General features: G+C 44.4%; 1 protein-coding gene across 6 annotated transcripts in view; it reads right to left on the reverse strand.

The window, feature by feature from the left end:
* MGA (MAX dimerization protein MGA) overlaps positions 1-17,554 on the reverse strand; it is a 66,129-nt gene that overhangs the window by 34,391 nt on the left and 14,184 nt on the right. For all 6 annotated transcript variants that reach the window (XM_056546670.1, XM_056546666.1, XM_056546669.1 and 3 more), the window contains 8 exons: positions 16,880-16,975; positions 16,657-16,782; positions 16,145-16,264; positions 10,907-11,625; positions 6,860-7,256; positions 4,460-4,650; positions 1,568-1,705; positions 88-145 (listed from right to left, as the gene is read on the reverse strand). In XM_056546670.1, coding sequence (XP_056402645.1) covers positions 88-145; positions 1,568-1,705; positions 4,460-4,650; positions 6,860-7,256; positions 10,907-11,625; positions 16,145-16,264; positions 16,657-16,782; positions 16,880-16,975 — 1,845 coding nt within the window. The remainder of the gene's footprint in view (positions 1-87; positions 146-1,567; positions 1,706-4,459; positions 4,651-6,859; positions 7,257-10,906; positions 11,626-16,144; positions 16,265-16,656; positions 16,783-16,879; positions 16,976-17,554) is intronic.

Here is a 17,554-nt window from a genome sequence, read left to right on the forward strand (position 1 = left end):
GTGTAAATGAAAGAAGCAAAACAAACCTGATGAGAAACACAGAAGCAGTGGGTCATGGCATCTTTTTTTCATTTAAGCGATACCTACCATCTTTGTTTGCTTCCTTTTCTTGCTCAATGGCCTTGGTTGAGTGAAGGTCATGCTCCTGAAAATAAAGAAACAAAACAAGTATCAGTATTAGAGATGAGCGAACTTACAGTAAATTTGATTTGTCACAAACTTCTCGGCTCAGCAGTTGATGACTTTTCCTGCGTAAATTAGTTCAGCCTTCAAGCGCTCCAGTGGGCTGGAAAAGGTGGATACATTCCTAGGAAAGAGTCTCCTAGGCCTGTATCCAACTTTTCTAGCCCACCGGAGCACCAGAAAGCTGAACTAATTTATGCTGGAAAAGTCCTCAACTGCCGAGCCGAGAAGTTCGTGACGAATCGAATTTACTGTAAGTTCGCTCATCTCTAATCAGTATCTTCTATACCTTAAACCCCTGTTCTACTTCAAGGCACTGGTACAGCTTAGTGCCTGTCCGTGTCTCTAAACATTAGAGCTTGACTTTTCCGGCTTATGGAGCAGTAATGATGCAAATCTTGTAAACTAAGGCTGTGTTCACATCCGGGTCAGAGATTCTGTTAGAAGCCTCTATTATAGTTTCCGTCATAAGTACAGCTGTGTGAGCTGTCCTTAGGGTTCATCCCTCACTGTCCACTATATGAGCTGACCCTTAAAGGGGTACTCCGCCGCTCAGCATTTGGAACAAACTGTTCTGAACGTTGGAGTCAGGAGCTTGTGATGTCATAGCCCCCCCCCCATGAGGTCATGCCCCGCCCCCTTAATGCAAGTCTATGGGAGGGGGCGTGACAGCTGTCACGCCCCCTCCCATAGACTTGCATTGAGGGGGCAGGGCTATGTCACGAGCTCCTGGCGCCGGCTCCAGCGTTCGGAACAGTTTGTTCCAAACGCTGAGCAGCGGAGTAGCCCTTTAACTCCCCCCCTTTTACACAAGCCAAAGCAGGCAATGAGCAGCAATCTTAGTGATTAGGGCTTTCACAAGGCTTAGTCAATTGCGCGGCCCATTAAAGTTTATCACCGACACCTAGAAAACCCGTTTAGATAGGGCGGAGTGCAGCCGACAACAATCATTTCAAATGGTGCAAAAGATTCAATCAGCCGTCGAGCAAGCATTTCCATGTTTGTCGGCCATTCGCTGGTCCCTTTACACAGGCCTATTTTTGGAAACGAGCATTCCTAGGAACACTCATTTACCAGATAATCTGCTTGTGCAAAAAAGCCAAAAGAGAGCAGAATGTCAGTCAGAAAAAAAAAAGAGATTTATTTTATCTTTCTCTAGCCAAATGGTAGGACATTTCCAATGAAGACTACTTAGAAAGTTGCTTCATTTTACATTCAGGAAATTAAATCAACAATTAAAATGTCATAGCCTTTTTTTATTCACTTTTGTGGGAAAAAAAAAATAATCAAAAACTACTCCCTTTCTAAATTTGAAATAATGAGGAAATATGGAAGGCAGACTATTTCATAGCACAGTATATTTACAATGACAGTCTATACCTACCTTGCTATTAGCGTCAAAGTCACACATGCTTTGATCTTTTACTTTCTTTTCCTCTAGTGCTTTACGTGAATAGGCACGGACTCGGGCACACGTCATCATGTTGTCAAAGTACAAATACACTGGGTCTTCTGGATGCGCCTAGAAAAATATCCATTCACAAAATGATCACAAATTTAAAAAAAATTGTATGTATGCACAGACTTCTTTTTTGTCCACAGAGCATCAATGACCTAAAAATGCCTTGACGCAATTTTCTAAAGTACAATTCAATAATTGATAAAATTTATACTCTTATTATTAAGAATTTTTAGCACAGAATACAGTCCGCAACACACTGGTCCACAGTTTAAACAATAATTCACCAAAATATTGCCCCAGGCCTGAAGATGAAACCAAGGGTAGGGCAAAAAGGAAGGGTATGCCGCTTCTCTGCGGATTGCTATACGTTAAACTGAATGCTTGTGTTTAGTGGATTTTGGTCAGTAGATAAAAAAAACTACCGTATTTATCGGGGTATACCACGCACCGGCCTATAACACGCACCCTCATTTTACCACGGATATTTGGGTAAAAAAAGTTTTTTACCCAAATATCCATGAAAAAATGAGGGTGCGTGTGTGCGCGTGTATACCCCGATATACCCCCAGGAAAGGCAGGGGGAGAGAGGCCGTCGCTGCCCGCTTCTCTCCCCCTGCCTTTCCTGGGGTCTAGAGCGCTGCTGTCGGCCCTTTTCACCCCCTGGTTATCGGTGCCGGCGCCGATAGCCAGGGAGAGAGAAGCGGCGCCGACAGCCAGGGGGAGAGAAGGGGCAGCGGCACCCATTGCCGGCGCCGCTGCCCCGTTGCCTCCCCCCATCCCCGGTGGCATAATTACCTGAGTCCGGTCCGCGCTGCTCCGCTGCTCCAGGCCTCCGTCGTGCGTCCCCGGCGTCATTGCTATGCGCTGAACGGCGCGGCGCTCTGACGTCATGCGCCGCGCCGTGCATAGCAATTACGCCGGGGACGCACGACGGAGGCCTGGAGCAGCGGAGTAGCGCGGACCGGACTCAGGTAATTATGCCACCGGGGATGGGGGGAGGCAACGGGGCAGCGGCGCCGGCAATGGGTGCCGCTGCCCCTTCTCTCCCCCTGGCTGTCGGCGCCGCTTCTCTCTCCCTGGCTATCGGCGCCGGCACCGATAGTCAGGGGGACAGAACGGGCAGCGGCGCCGATAACCAGGGGGTGAAAAGGGCCAACAGCAGCGCTCTAGACCCCAGGAAAGGCAGGGGGAGAGAAGCGGGCAGCGACGGCCTCTCTCCCCCTGCCTTTCCTGGGGGTGTATCGGCGTATAACACGCACACAGACTTTAGGCTAAACATTTTAGCCTAAAAAGTGCGTGTTATACGCCGATAAATACGGTATTTCTTATGGATAAGTGTGGTCAGTGCTGCCCTATGTCATAAGCTCCTCCATTCTGTAGTTTTGTGTGACATCTAAAAGCAGCAAGAGGAAAGTCTGGTGTGAACTTGGTGCTATATGGTTTATTTAACCCCTTAAGGACTCAGCCCATTTGGGCCTTAAGGACAATTTTATTTTTACGTTTTCGTTTTTTCCTCCTCGCCTTCAAAAAATCATAACTCTTTTATATTTTCATCCACAGACTAGTATGAGGGCTTGTTTTTTTTTGTATGACTAGTTGTTTGTTGTAAAACCATCACTCACTTTACCATAAAATGTTTGGCGCAACCAAAAAAAAAAAAATACTTAAAACGAAAACCGCAATTTTGCTAATTTTGGAAGGTTTCGTTTTCACGCCGTACAATTTATGGTAAAAATGACATGTGTTCTCTATTCTTTGGGGCGATACGATTAAAATGATACCCGTGATAACATACTTTTCTATTACAGTTGTGCTTAAAAAAAAAAATAAAAAAAAATAAATCGCAAACTGTTTAACCAAATTAGTACGTTTAAAATCCCTCTATTTTGAAGACCTATAACTTTTTAATTTTTCCGTATAAGCGGCGTTATGAGGGCTCATTCTTTGTGCCGTGATCTGTACTTTTTATTGATATCATATTTGCTTATATAAAACTTTTATCACTTTTTTTATAAATTTTTTTTGGAATAAAAAGGTTATAAAAAAGCAGCTATTTTGGACTTTTTTTTTACGGTAACGCCGTTCACCGTACGGTATTATTAACATTTTATTTTAATAGTTGGAATATTTACGCACGCGGCGATACCAAATATGTATATAAAATATTTTTTATACTTTTTGGGGGTGAAATAGGGAAAATAGGACAATTTACGTTTTTATTGGGGGAGGGGGTCATTTTATTTACTTTTTTGCTTTTATTTTTACACTTTAATAGTCCCCATAGGTAACTATTTATGGCAATCATTCGATTGCTAATACTGTTCAGTCCTATGCATAGTTAAAAAGGTAAATACAAATATACAAATACTGGACTTGGGGCAATGGTGGCATTCCCAGCCTCTTGGTGCAGGGTTCTGTTCAGCCGCTGGTCCCTGTAATCCGGCCTCTTCATAAATATTTATCTTACTGTCCAGCATGGCACCGTAAGGCACCATGTCCATGTTATCATCATGTGTGGCCCTGGACCAATGAGCAAGCGTGCACCACTACCTCCTTGGTGCTGGAGAGAACATAAATGAAGGGGCCGGGTTACATGGACCAGCTGGGCAGAACAGTGCACCAACGGGCTGGGAACTTGTCCCACACAAAACATGTTCTCATGTGGGTATGTCAACACAAAGATAAAAATGGATGGAGACAGTGAGAAAACAACATGGCGGTACCATGAAGATTACATGAAGACGTTTGCTTCATATGATCAAATGTATACAATGTGTAATTGCGTGGTATGACAGGCTACTAGAGGTGTCTTACCATAGTGCTTGGACGTCCGGGTTTACTTCCCCCTAGAGACCTGACCTTCTCCACATGTCCTTTGTGCACAATTTTCAGCTCAGGATGTTCAGCCTGTTCAGGAATACAAAGGGGCTCTGGATCATCCGCTACATCAGATCTATTCCAAATAGGAAAACCTACTGGTGTCCGCACATCTGAGGTCTCGTCATCTGGAAAAAAGAAAAATCAACATAATAGTTCAACACTATGGGATGTCCCCACATAGTCTAAGACACTATCCATTTCTTTTTCCAGGAGAAATAACAGAGGATCAGTACAAGTGAGGAAAGAGAAACAGAATTGTTGATCATGTTGATCAGCGCTCGTTTGCTGAGCCTTTACAAGACTCAATCAATCATGACGTCACGTCACATTAAGGATTGCTGTATCATTCGTGTGGTCATTCAAATTCATCATTATTGGCCGCACATTCTCTGTTTACAGCAGGCAACATGCAGCTGAATAGGCACTGCTAACCATTCATTCTCTGTATCAGTGGACTTCCCAAAGAACAGACCCACAACAATCATAGTGATGGTACATCAGAGTAGGGCTGGGCGGTATACTGGTTCATACCGAAATTTTTGTCCTGCACGATATGAATTTTTTCCATACCGCAATACCGGTTTGGCCCCTCCCCCTTGGGAATGAATCATCAGCCCAGCGCTGCGCAGTCCCCACATCGGGGAACTAATCATATGTGACCCGCTAGCGCTGTTCTGCTCCCCCCCCACCAAATCATGTTACCTGCAAGCGCTGTTCTGCTCCCCCCAATTAATTATCAGCGCAGCGGGGTGCTACTCATATATGTCAACAGCAAGCACTGCCCTCCTCCTTTGTTGCGGGTCGCCGGCACTGGAACTCTATACTGTACGCCAGTGGTCTTCAACCTGCGGGCCTCCAGCTGTTGCAAAACTACAACTCCCAGCATGGGAGTTGTAGTTTTGCAACAGCTGGAGGTACGCAGGTTTGAGACCACTGCTGTACGCTATATCCCTATGCCCGGGCTGCAAAAGATAAACAAAATAAACTTTAAAGGGGTTCTCCGGTGCTTAGACATCTTATCCCCTAAGATGCCTATTGGCGGGGGTCCCGCCGCTGGGGACCCCCGTGATCTTGCACGCGGCACCCCGTTTATAATCAGTCCCCAGAGCGTGTTCGCTCCAGGTCTGATTACAGGCGACCACAGGTCCGACGGCATGTGACGTCATGCCTCTGCCCCCGTGTGACGTCACGCTCCGCCCCTCAATGCAAGCCTATGGGAGGGGGCGTGATAGCTGTCATGTCCCCTCTCATAGGCATGCATTGATGGGTGGAGCGTGACGTCACACGGGCGCGGAGGCGTGACGTCACACGCCATCGGCCCTGTGGTTGCCGGTAATCAGACTGATCAGGGACTGATTATAAAAGGGGTGCCGTGTGCAAGATCATGGGGGTCCCCAGCGGCGGGACCCCCGCGATCAGGCATCTTTTCCCCTATCCTTTGGATAGGGGATAAGATGTCTAAGCACCGGAGAACCCCTTTAACTCACCTACGTTGGCCTTACGCTGGGGACTGGAACGTCTGACAGCCGTCAGCCTATCACCAGCCGCAGTGATGTTCCATGCCGGCTGGCGATAGGCTGAGCTCACTGTCATGTAAGAAGCCGGCTTCTTACATGACAATGCGTTTAACCTATCACTGGTCGGGGCGGAACATCACTGCGGCCGGTGATAGGCTGACGGCTGTCAGACGTTCCAGTCCCCCAAGAACAGCGTGAGGCCGACTTAGGCAAGTTTACTTTGTTTATCTTTTGCAGCCCAGGAATAGGGATATAGCGTACAGCAGTGGTCTCAAACCTGCGGACCTCCAGCTGTAGCAAAACTACAACTCCCAGCATGCCCGGACAGCCAACTAATGCTGGGAGTTGTAGTTTTGCAACAGCTGGAGGTCCACAGGTTGGAGACCACTGGCGTACAGTATAGAATCCCAGCGCCGGCGGCCCGCAACAAAGGAGGAGGGCAGTGCTTGCGGGTGACATGACCCCGCTGGGCTGATAATTAATAGGGGGGGGGGGAGCAGAACAGCGCTGGCGTGTAACATGATTTGGGGCAGCGCTCGCGGGTCACATGATTTGGGGGGGGTGAAAGGAATACTGTTATATACCGTGGAACCGCCATAAGTTACAAAAATACCGTGATACACATATTTGGTCATACCGCCCAGCTCTACATCAGAGCAATATGCCATCCCTTTAGGAGATGGGAGTACCCCTTTTAGCAAATAACTTTTCATTACAGGCAGTCAGCACTTCATGTATTTGACCATTAGTTGTTTTATTTTCAAGTGAAAAGTCGAAATGATGTCTATGCCTATGAAAACTGATTTTCAGTACTTACCAATCTCATTAGATTTTCTCTTTTTGCCTTTCATGGCTCGGTCATGGAAGCCATCCACGGAAGTTTCCTGGTGTTCCTTAATCTGTTTTTCATCTGGAGATTCAACTCCAGGTTCTACCTTTACAGGTGTGTAACCATATCCAGGCATAGAAGAGAAATCACTCTCTGCTTCATCGTCTGTTGCAGTGCTTGGTTTAACCTCAAACCCATGTTTTTCACTGTACGTGTTCTTCTGACAGTCACTACTAAACATGCAGGTCTCATGGCGGCAGTGAGTTATCTGGTGCTTTGTAGACCCTAAACTGGAACAAATGCAACCTAAACGGCAAAAATCATAGTTGCACGAGTTTATCCTCTTGTTGATCAATTTCTGGATAGGTTTGTTCTTTAGTGAAGCCTTGAAGGAAATGAAGAATGCACACGTTAGTTGTAGTGAAATCCTGAACATGACAAATGATGTTAAATATATAGCAAGAAACGTGATGGAGCCTTAATATCACATTAAAGTGGTATAAAAGGATCCATAAACTAGTTCAAACTTTAGCAAAATAAATAATTTCAACCACCTCGATTCATTTAGTGAACCTAAAAAAAAAAACATGTACCCACCTACCTTTGAACGTCCCCATGCTGTTACCCATTGTCAGCATTTTCAGTCCCGAAACATAAGAAATGTGCACTCCCAGGACACTGTGGTGATTTGCCTTAGCCAGTGTTTGGGAGGAATTTCTTAAAGAGAATCTTACAGCTATTCACCTGCACTAAACCCAATATACTGGGTTATAGTGCAGGTAAATAGCTGTAAAAGGAAGGGTCACTTATATTTATTTAGGTGATGCAGGTCCAAAGTTCTGCCCGTTACAACTGCATTTTCATTGCACTGCAGGGTACATTGGAGGCGGGGAGCCGGCTCACTCAACTCCCTGCCTCATCAGTATTCCGCCCCAGCCCACACCCTTGTGTGACATGAGGGCTGGGGGGATAAGCACACTACTCCCCACTTCACCCGGCTCTGACATCACATAAGGGGTCAGGCCAGGGCTAAATATTAATGAGGCAGGGGGAGCTGAGCAAGCTACCTTCCCACCTCCAATGCGTCCTGCAGCGCAATTAAAATGCAGTTGTAACGGTGCAGTAAAGTAACAGTGCAGTAAAGAGCACTGCATAAAAACAAATGCCCCCCCAGTTGAAAAAGTGTGGTTTTCCGTTCCCTTTCCCCCATAAATAATATTTTTTGGGGGTTTTGCCAAACATTATATGATCTGACATTTTATGATCTGATATTTTATGATATATACCCCACCAATAGCTCCCTGAACCCATCAGGCGATTGTAGCCTTGAAGGCCTGCAGGACTTTCCACTGACCCTGTGAAGGGAATGTTCCCTAGAATGAGACAATTTTGGAACACAGAGCTCTCTGTTGACATCACGAGTACAGTGCTCTCTGCTGACATCTCTGTTATATGTTTGCTATGGAGATTTTCTCCTACTCTGGACAGTTGTTAAAATATAAAAAAAGAATTTCCTCTGTAGTATTCAGCAGCTAATAAGTACTAGAAGGATTAAGATTTTTTTATAGAAGTAATTTACAAATCTGTTTAACTTTCTGGCACCAGTTGAATACCCCTTTAAAGTCAGCATGAGGAGCTTTTTTCTCTGCAAGAATTCAAAAGGTGCAGACTGTAAAGCATTAAGCAGCTATGGGTTCCACTAAGGAGTAGGGTGTTTGTATGGGGGGGGGGGTGCACACCATTTGACATTTCATGTAAAAACATTATAGATGTCCAGCTTGAAGTCCAGAGGGCAAGAGAAAAACATAGGTAAGTGTACAGTTCAGTACCTTAATAAAAATCAGGACTAGTTAAAGACCCATGCTACCCCTGAGGAAGAAAATCATCCTAGGTAGGCCTGGTGAATGAAGTCTTCTTGCCACACACCACAGGAAGTATGATTTCTAAAGAAAGTGGTAGAAGCAAGGTGAAGGCTTCTCAACGGAGAAGCTGTGTACTAAATCTTAAGTCTTGCTGATAGGCCAGCCCTGGAGGACATTCGCTCCTGTGCATTCCAAAGGGAAAGAGAATGCAGAAAACAAGCAGACGAATCACAGAACTAGCAATGCAAAAGATGTTATGGCCAATGGAGGAACTGCAAGGCTATAGGAGGTAAAGTCTAAAAGTAGACCCCAGGCGCCCCATAAGATGGTAAATCCAGCAATTGAATTGTGCACCGCTAAGTCTGCTCCCCTGGGAGGTAGTGGAAAGAGAATTGCCTGTGCTCTCTGCTAGCCTTGTGTGTAAGGTGGCCACCTAGGGGGAGATTTATCAAAACCTGTCCAGAGGAAAAATTGCCCAATTGCCCATAGCAACCAATCAGATCGCTACTTTCATTTTTAACAAGGCCTCTGCAAAATGAAAGAAGCGATCTGATTGGTTGCTATGGGCAACTTTTCCATTGCACAGATTTTGATAAATACCCCCCCCCCCAGTCTTGACTTCACAGTTTCAATGTATTCACATCCTTAGACTCATCCTTTTGCAGGTGGTTGGATTAGACGGCCTTAATTTGTCTGCTTCTATTTCCTTCTCTGGGGAATAATTTGCGATGTCCCAAGATGCACGTGTTTACCAATGACACGACTAAGAAAACAGATTATCCAAGTAATCACCATGAAATTATTTTGTCATTTAGTTTTTTTTTGTTTTTGTTGCAGCTGTTCGTTAGTTATGCCGTTTCATCTTGGATGGTTTATATGTCAGGAAAAAAAAATTTCTTTCATCCAGCGCACAATGATAAAATCTAATACTTTGTGTCCAAAAGTTTAAATGCCAGCACAAACATACCTGTTCTCTTGTTGCACCAGTGTAAGTAGTTTTGGATGTAGACCCACCATTAATCATGGTTACTTGTCTCTGGACGCTGACCTAAGGGTTTGTTTTCTTACCCCCACTAGAAGGCTATTATTTATCTACCTCTGCTTCTCCTGGTACTTGAGTGCAGTGTTTGTTTACTCAGTGCCGCAGGGGGGACATACTCTTCTGTGCTCAGTATCAGCAGCCTATTTGCAAGATGTCAGTGTCCCCATTTAAAGAGTAGCTCCCACCATCCTATATTTTGTTTTTTCTGTCCCTGCCTATTGCCCATCTATCCCTAACCCCCTCCCTGCTTTAAATTTGTTTTTTTAACTATATTAAAAATGTCTTTTTGGCAGACTTCCCCAGCAGGCGCGACGTCACTGATGCCTGCTGGGGGGGGGGGGGGGGGGGCCCGACTTCCGCCCTTAGTTCATCTACACAGGGTGCCTCCATCTGTTTCACCACTACAACTCCCAGCTTGCCCTGACATCTATTGGCTGTCAGGGCATGCTGGGAGTTGTAGTGGTGAAACAGCTGGAGGCACCCTGTGTTGAAAACAATAAGATAATTGACAGTTAGGGAGCGATTGACAGGCTGAATGAATTCGGACTGATTGCCCGGCCGGCACTGGTCCGAATTCAGGTGTGACGTCATGCCAGCCTGTAGAACCCCTAGTGGCCGGTTTTCAAACGTAAATTAAAACATTTTAATAGAAAAAAAAAAAATTATAATGAAAATATTTTAGAGATATGTTGTAGTACATATGTACTACAAAATATAAAAAAAAAAAAATAAAAAAAAAGGTGATGATAGTGGCCATTTAACACAAAGAAAGTAAAATTTAAAAGGGAACTCCAATGCCCCAGCGTTCGGAACATGCGGGGGTCGTGACGTCGCGGCCATGCCCCTCGTGATTTCACACCACGCCCCATCATTTTGTTCCGAATGCGCGCTGTGGGGGGGGGGGTCGTGACGTCACACCACGCCCCCTCAATGCAAGTCTATGGGAGGGGGGGGTCACGCCCCCTCCCATAGACTTGCATTTAGGGGGCGTGGTGTGACGTCACGACCCCCCAGCCCACATCAAGCGTTCGGAATGCCAGGGCAGTGGAGTATGCCGTATGCCAGGGCAGTGGAGTACCCCTTTAACATGCCTATGTATGTTAGCACAACCCACCCACATAATGTGCTTACCTGGGCTGTAAGAAGAGTGGAGAGAGAAAGCTCTGCGCGTTCCTCTGTGATATAAGTGCGTGGCTTTCCTTCGCAGACCGCACCTTCTTCCAAATCAATAAGCTTCATCTGAGCTTTGGAAACCCCAATAGGTTTTGAAACAATTTGCTGACTCTGTAACTGAACTTGATGGAAATTTCGGAGAGCGTCATCCTCCACAGAATTCCCTATGTTGTTCTGCACGGTGCCACCGTGCTCACCCTCTAATGGTGTTAACATAGGCTGGGACTTGGAAAGGTATTCCATTGGACTTATTGGTGTGGACGTTAGTGTGTTCAAAAAGTGTGATGGAGAATGCTCCTTCTTTATTGAAGCGTATGGTTTAGTTGACTTCTCCTTTACAATAAGAGGGGCTTGTACTGAAGATCTTGGTTTGGAATCTGATTTGGGGGGGAGTGGCACTCTGCGGGTATACTTGCGTTTTTTTCTTGGCAAGGGAACCTGTTCTGTACCACTTACAGAAGACACTGCTTGTTGTGCTTGTTTCTTCAGCACACTGTCCAGTGTCCTCACGTAACTGCTGCTTTTAGTAGGAAGCTGATAACTGATAGAGGATTCTGGCTCATTCTGAGTCAGTTCTTTGAAGTCACCCATTAATTTTGCTTCATTCTCTAGATACTCATCAAGTTCATCGCTGCAGAATGCTGAGAGATTCTTTACAGAGCTCTCCGATCGGCCACCTGCAGAAAAGATATGACATTTATTAATCAAATTCACTGTAAGATTTTACTCCCATGCCATGCTTCTAATTCAGATCCTACTGTGGTGCTTTAGTCTTACAAAAGCAGTTAAAAATCGATATGTTGGCTATTAAAATCCTTAAGGAATCATTTTGGCCTTAAAGGGGTATTCCAACTGGCTGCAGAAAGTTAAACAGATTTGTAAATGACTTCTATTAAAAAAATCTTAATACTGCCAATAATTATCAGCTGCTGAAGCTGAGTTGTTCTTTTCTGTCTCGCAACAGTGCTCTCTGCTGACACCTCTGCTTCTCTCAGGAACTGCACAGAGTAGAAGAGGTTTGCTGTCGGGATTTGCTTCTACTCTGGACAGTTCCCGAGACAGGTGTCATCAGAGAGCACTTAGACAAAAAAGAACAACTCCACTTCAGCAGCTCATAAGTGCTGATAGGATTAATATTTTTTAATAGAAGTAATTTACAAATCTGTTTAATTTTCTGGAGCCAGTTGATTATATATATATATAAAGTATTTTCCTGGATAACCCCTTTAAGGACCCGGCCAATTTTTGTGTTTGCACTGTCGTTTTTTCCTCCTCCCCTTCTAAAAATCATAACGCCTTCAATTTTGCACCTACAGACCCATATGATGACTTGTTTTTGTACCACCAATTGTACATTGTAATGACCTCAATCATTTTATCACAAAATCTGTGGTGAAACAAAAAAAATAAAAATAAAAAAAATTGATTGTGGGGTGAAAAATTTTTTTACTTTGTAACTTTTTAGGGCTTCCGTTTTTACGCAGTGTACTCTGCGGTAAAAATTACACCTTATCTTTATTCTGTAGGACCATAAGATTACAAGAATACCTAATTTATGTAGGTTTTACTTTATTTTTACTACTTAAAAAAAAAACAAAAAACAAAATTATAAACTACATGCTTAAAATTGTCATCTTCTGACCTCTATAACTTTTCCATTTATAGGGATGTATGGGGGCTCATTTTTTGCGCCGTCACCTGTAGTTTTTATCGGTACCATTTTGTTTTAATAGGATTCTATCGCTTTTTATAAATTTTTTATGGTATATCAAATGACCAAAAATGCACAGTTTTGGACTTTGGTATTTTTTTTTTACATGTCCAGACATTTATGCATGCGGCGATACCCCATATGATTGATTATGTTTATTTCTGATTACATTATTTTATTTTAAAAATGGGGAAAAGGGGGCCATTCAAACTTATTAGGGGAGGGGCTTATTTACATTTATTTATTTTTTGTCCATATAGGGGGCTATACCATGCAATGATTGCATACACTGATCAATGTTGCTCCATAGAACAGCATTGACGAGTGCCTGCAGAGCTTGGCTAGGGACATCAGAGCACCGATCGGACAGTGAGGAGGCCGGTAAGGGCCCTCCCGCTGTCCTCTCAGGTGATCCGGACATTGCGATTTCACCTCGATGGTCCCGATCAGCTCCACTGAGCTGCCGGGATATATTTTTTTTACCATTTCTGACGTCGCAATAAACTTTGATTGCGGCATCTACTGGGTTAATGCCGAGCATTGGCCCGGTCGGCGATGTCCGGCATTAACCCTGGGTCCTGGCTGATAGCAGTCAGGACCCACCACGTATGAAGCTCGCTCAGCTTGTGAGCGTGCTTCAAACAGCGGTAACGGGACCAGGGCGTACAGGTACAGCCTGCATCCTTAACTACCAGAACGCAAGGGCGCACCCACACAACCTGCGTCCAGAACCGGTAAAGCGAAATAGATAAAATCAGTGGCCATTTATTCTGTCAATAGATTGCTATAAGTGCTATAAATTTAATGGGAGGGGTTTTAAAAGTCATCTGGCTTAAGACATAAATAATACAATAAAAACACATCTGCCCATGCAGTTTCCTTTAACAGACACATCTGTAAAAAAATGTTGATTCCTCCTCTGTATTTATTATATTGTAAAAAAAATTTAAATATACCGTATTTATCGGCGTATAACACGCACTTTTTAGGCTAAAATTTTTAGCCTAAAGTCTGTGTGCGTGTTATACGCCGATACCCCCCCAGGAAAGGCAGGGGGAGAGAGGCCGTCACTGCCCGCTTCTCTCCCCCTGCCTTTCCTGGGGTCTAGAGCGCTGATGTCGGCCCTTTTCACCCCCTGGTTATCGGCGCCGCTGCCCGTTCTGTTCCCCTGACTATCGGTGCCGGCGCCGATAGCCAGGGGGAGAGAAGCGGCGCCGACAGCCAGGAGGAGAGAAGGGGCAGCGGCACCCATTGCCGGCGCCGCTGCCCCGTTGCCTCCCCCCATCCCCGGTGGCATAATTACCTGAGTCGGGTCCGCGCTGCTCCGCTGCTCCAGGCCTCCGTCGTTGCTATGTGCTGAACGGCGCGGCGCATGACGTCAGAGCGCCGCGCATAGAAACTACGCCGGTCCCCAGCGTCGTTGCTATGCACGGCGCGGCGCTCTGACGTCATGCGCCGCGCCGTTCAGCGCATAGCAACGACGGAGGCCTGGAGCAGCGGAGCAGCGCGGACCCGAGCAGCGCGGACCCGACTCAGGCCTGGAGCAGCGCGGACCCGACTCAGGTAATTATGCCACCGGGGATGGGGGGGGGCAGCGGCGCCGGCAATGGGTGCCGCTGCCCCTTCTCTCCCCCTGGCTGTCGGCGCCGCTTCTCTCCCCCTGGCTATCGGCGCCGGCACCGATAGTCAGGGGGACAGAACGGGCAGCGGCGCCGATAACCAGGGGGTGAAAAGGGCCGACAGCAGCGCTCTAGACCCCAGGAAAGGCAGGGGGAGAGAAGCGGGCAGCGACGGCCTCTCTCCCCCTGCCTTTCCTGGGGGTATATCGGGGTATACACGCGCACACATGCACCCTCATTTTTTCATGGATATTTGGGTAAAAAACTTTTTTTACCCAAATATCCTTGGTAAAATGAGGGTGCGTGTTATAGGCCGGTGCGTGGTATACCCCGATAAATACGGTAATTATCTATACAGCTTGTTATATGAGCTCTATTTTCTCTACAGAAAGTGTGAACTTCCTGGACACTACTGTAACCATAAACAAGGACACGCTACAGGACATCTGTATACAGAAAACCCACAGACCGATCCAGCTATCTATTCAAATTTCCATCCGTCCGTAAGAAAGGCACCATATACAGCCAAGCCACCAGGTACCACCGCATCTGCTCTGATAAAAGACATACCTCTACAAACGCTAGATGAAATTTAAACAAAAAGGTTAAAAACCAAGTATAATCAATAAGAAAATACACTCTGCTCTTCAAACACCATGTGAACACTTGCTACAACACAACCGAACCTCATCACGCGTACCACTGGTAGCCACATACTGTTCGGTCCTTGAAGAAATACACAAAATCATCAAGGACCTGCAGCCAATATTTGAAGAAGATTAGATGCTAAAAGAAATATTTTCGGAACCACCCATCTTGGCCTTCAGACAACCACCTAATTTAAAACAAAAGCTGATTAATAGGAAACTACCCACCGAAACATCATATACAGACAATAAAGGCCAAACCCTGCACCAAACCTCGCTGTAAACTCTGCCAACACATCTGCACAAAGTCTGAGGCCACCCACAACAACAAGACATACAACATTAAGGGGCTAAACTCCTGCACAACTGAGAATGTTGTCTACATGGTACAATGCTCCAAGTGTGACATGGGATGTTAATTGGTGAAACCAGCCGGAAACTCAATAAAAGAATAAACCTACACAGATCTTCCATCAACAACCATAAAGAAATGGACTATTGCACCCCGTTGGTCACCATTTTACCCAAACAGGTCAATACATACGTGACCTTAAAATCAAGATTCTGAAAGGAAACTTCAAAAACACCCAAGAAAGAAAGAAAGATATTTGAAGCCAAAATAATACTTTTTTTTATGACTCAAAGATTAAAAATACAGAGGACTTAATGTGGATTTGAGCTTCTTAGTCCATTATCAAAACATCCCATAACCTGTACTGTATTGTCTTCTCTTCTATATTTCCCCATGTCCTGCTATAACACCATTCTCACCCTTGCTCCCCTCCCCCGTCTCATCCTTATCTGTAGTCTATGGTCCCGTAGGTGGATTGTCTTCTCTCCTACATCTCCCCATGTCCTGCTCCATCACCATTCTCACCCCTGTTCCCCCCTACTCACCCTTATCTATGTAGTCTATCGTCCTATGGCTATAGAATTTATGGCCCAATTTAGTGTGAATTCTCTATATCTGTTTTAACCCCTGCACATTTTGTGAAATGGAACCTTTGGTTTTTTTTTTCTTATGTGTTCAGAAATGCTTTTGACTTGATAAATGGAGGAATCCCAAAAGTTTGTCTTTACAAAATACCATTAGAAATGTTAGGATAAAGTGAATATAAGTGAATGAACCTCAGTTTCCTATTTGTATACTACACACATGTTCTTCTTAATGACAACTTTATATGGCAGAGTTTCAACCCCAGAAAATGACCCCAGTCACCTTCAATTTTAATTTTTTGTGATGAAGTTGCCGATTCTGTAGAGAACTTATCTCGCCAGCCTTTTATCTTTGTGTAGTCAGTGGTTTTCCCAGTCCTGGACACAAATGGCAATCCTGAAGCTACAGACAAAAAAAATAGAAGGTGCAACGAGGAATGGACATTGAATATTGTATCAGTTAATTTTATGTTAAACTTTTAGTATCCTTAGGCTAAATGATGTTATGACATAAACGATCATATGTTTATATATAATGCAACATTTTTACAACACATGCATTATTAATAACCTTGTCTTTATATGGATGAATATATGTTAATTTGTTCTATATTACATTCTAAAGTCATTGCTGAAATGTTCCTTTTGTTTAATTCTTATGGAAAAAAAACAATAAAAATCACGTTAAACGGTAATATTGTGCACATAAACTGATAAGTATCCTTTCTTATTACTACAGGCTTTTCTTATAGGCTTTTCTGTACCCATAATTGCTTGTGACAAAATGCTACTCACCTTGTCCATACAATCCTGTATCATCATATCTTGTATCACTGGTGATATAAAGCAGTGGAAGCTCTACTCCTAGATACCGCAGATCAATGCTCATAGAAGGATCCACAATGTTCAATTTTATTCCCACTGTATGGAGATGTAATATTGTTTTAAGTAGACACATTAAACCATAAATAGTTTAATGGTTTTAAAAACACTTGACTCAACCAAGCATTCGTATTACCTTGCTGTAGAGCTGGGTGGATGACCTGCCTGTATTTCATGGTCTTCAAATGAATCAACAATTGCCGCTCCAACCCTAAAATCTTCTGCATTTCCTCTGTTAAAAAAATAAAAAAATAAAAGTTACTACGTTGTTTAACTATTCATTTTAAAAGTAATGTTTACCTTAAAGAGAATCTGACAGCTAATTTCCCTGCATTAAACCCAATATATTTGTGTGGGTGAATAGCTATAAAGAGAGATTACTTACATTTTAAAGTTAGATTTGCCCGTTACAATCTAAGTGCTATTGTGCTCCTGTGCGCAAGGAAGACCGGGAGCCGTCTCCTTCTGTGATGTGAGAGCCTGCGAGGGATGTGAGCGCTCTGCTCGATACACACGGCTGTCATGGAAGGGGGAGGGCCAGGAGTGAATATCAATAAGGCAGGCGAGCTGGGCGAGACAGCTCCCTGCCTCCATTACACATACGAGTGCAATGGCAATGATATTGTAACAGGCAGAACTCCGAAAATATCTAAACTTAAAATGTAAGTGACTTCTCTTTACAGCTATTCACCCGCACTATAACCCAGTATATTGGATTTAGTGCAGGTGAAATATCTGTCAGATTCTTCTTAAAAGGGGTATTCCAGGCCAAAACTTTTTTTTTTTTTTATATATATATCAACAGATTTGT

This window comes from Hyla sarda, chromosome 11, assembly GCF_029499605.1.
Source record: "Hyla sarda isolate aHylSar1 chromosome 11, aHylSar1.hap1, whole genome shotgun sequence".
Lineage (NCBI taxonomy): Eukaryota > Metazoa > Chordata > Amphibia > Anura > Hylidae > Hyla > Hyla sarda.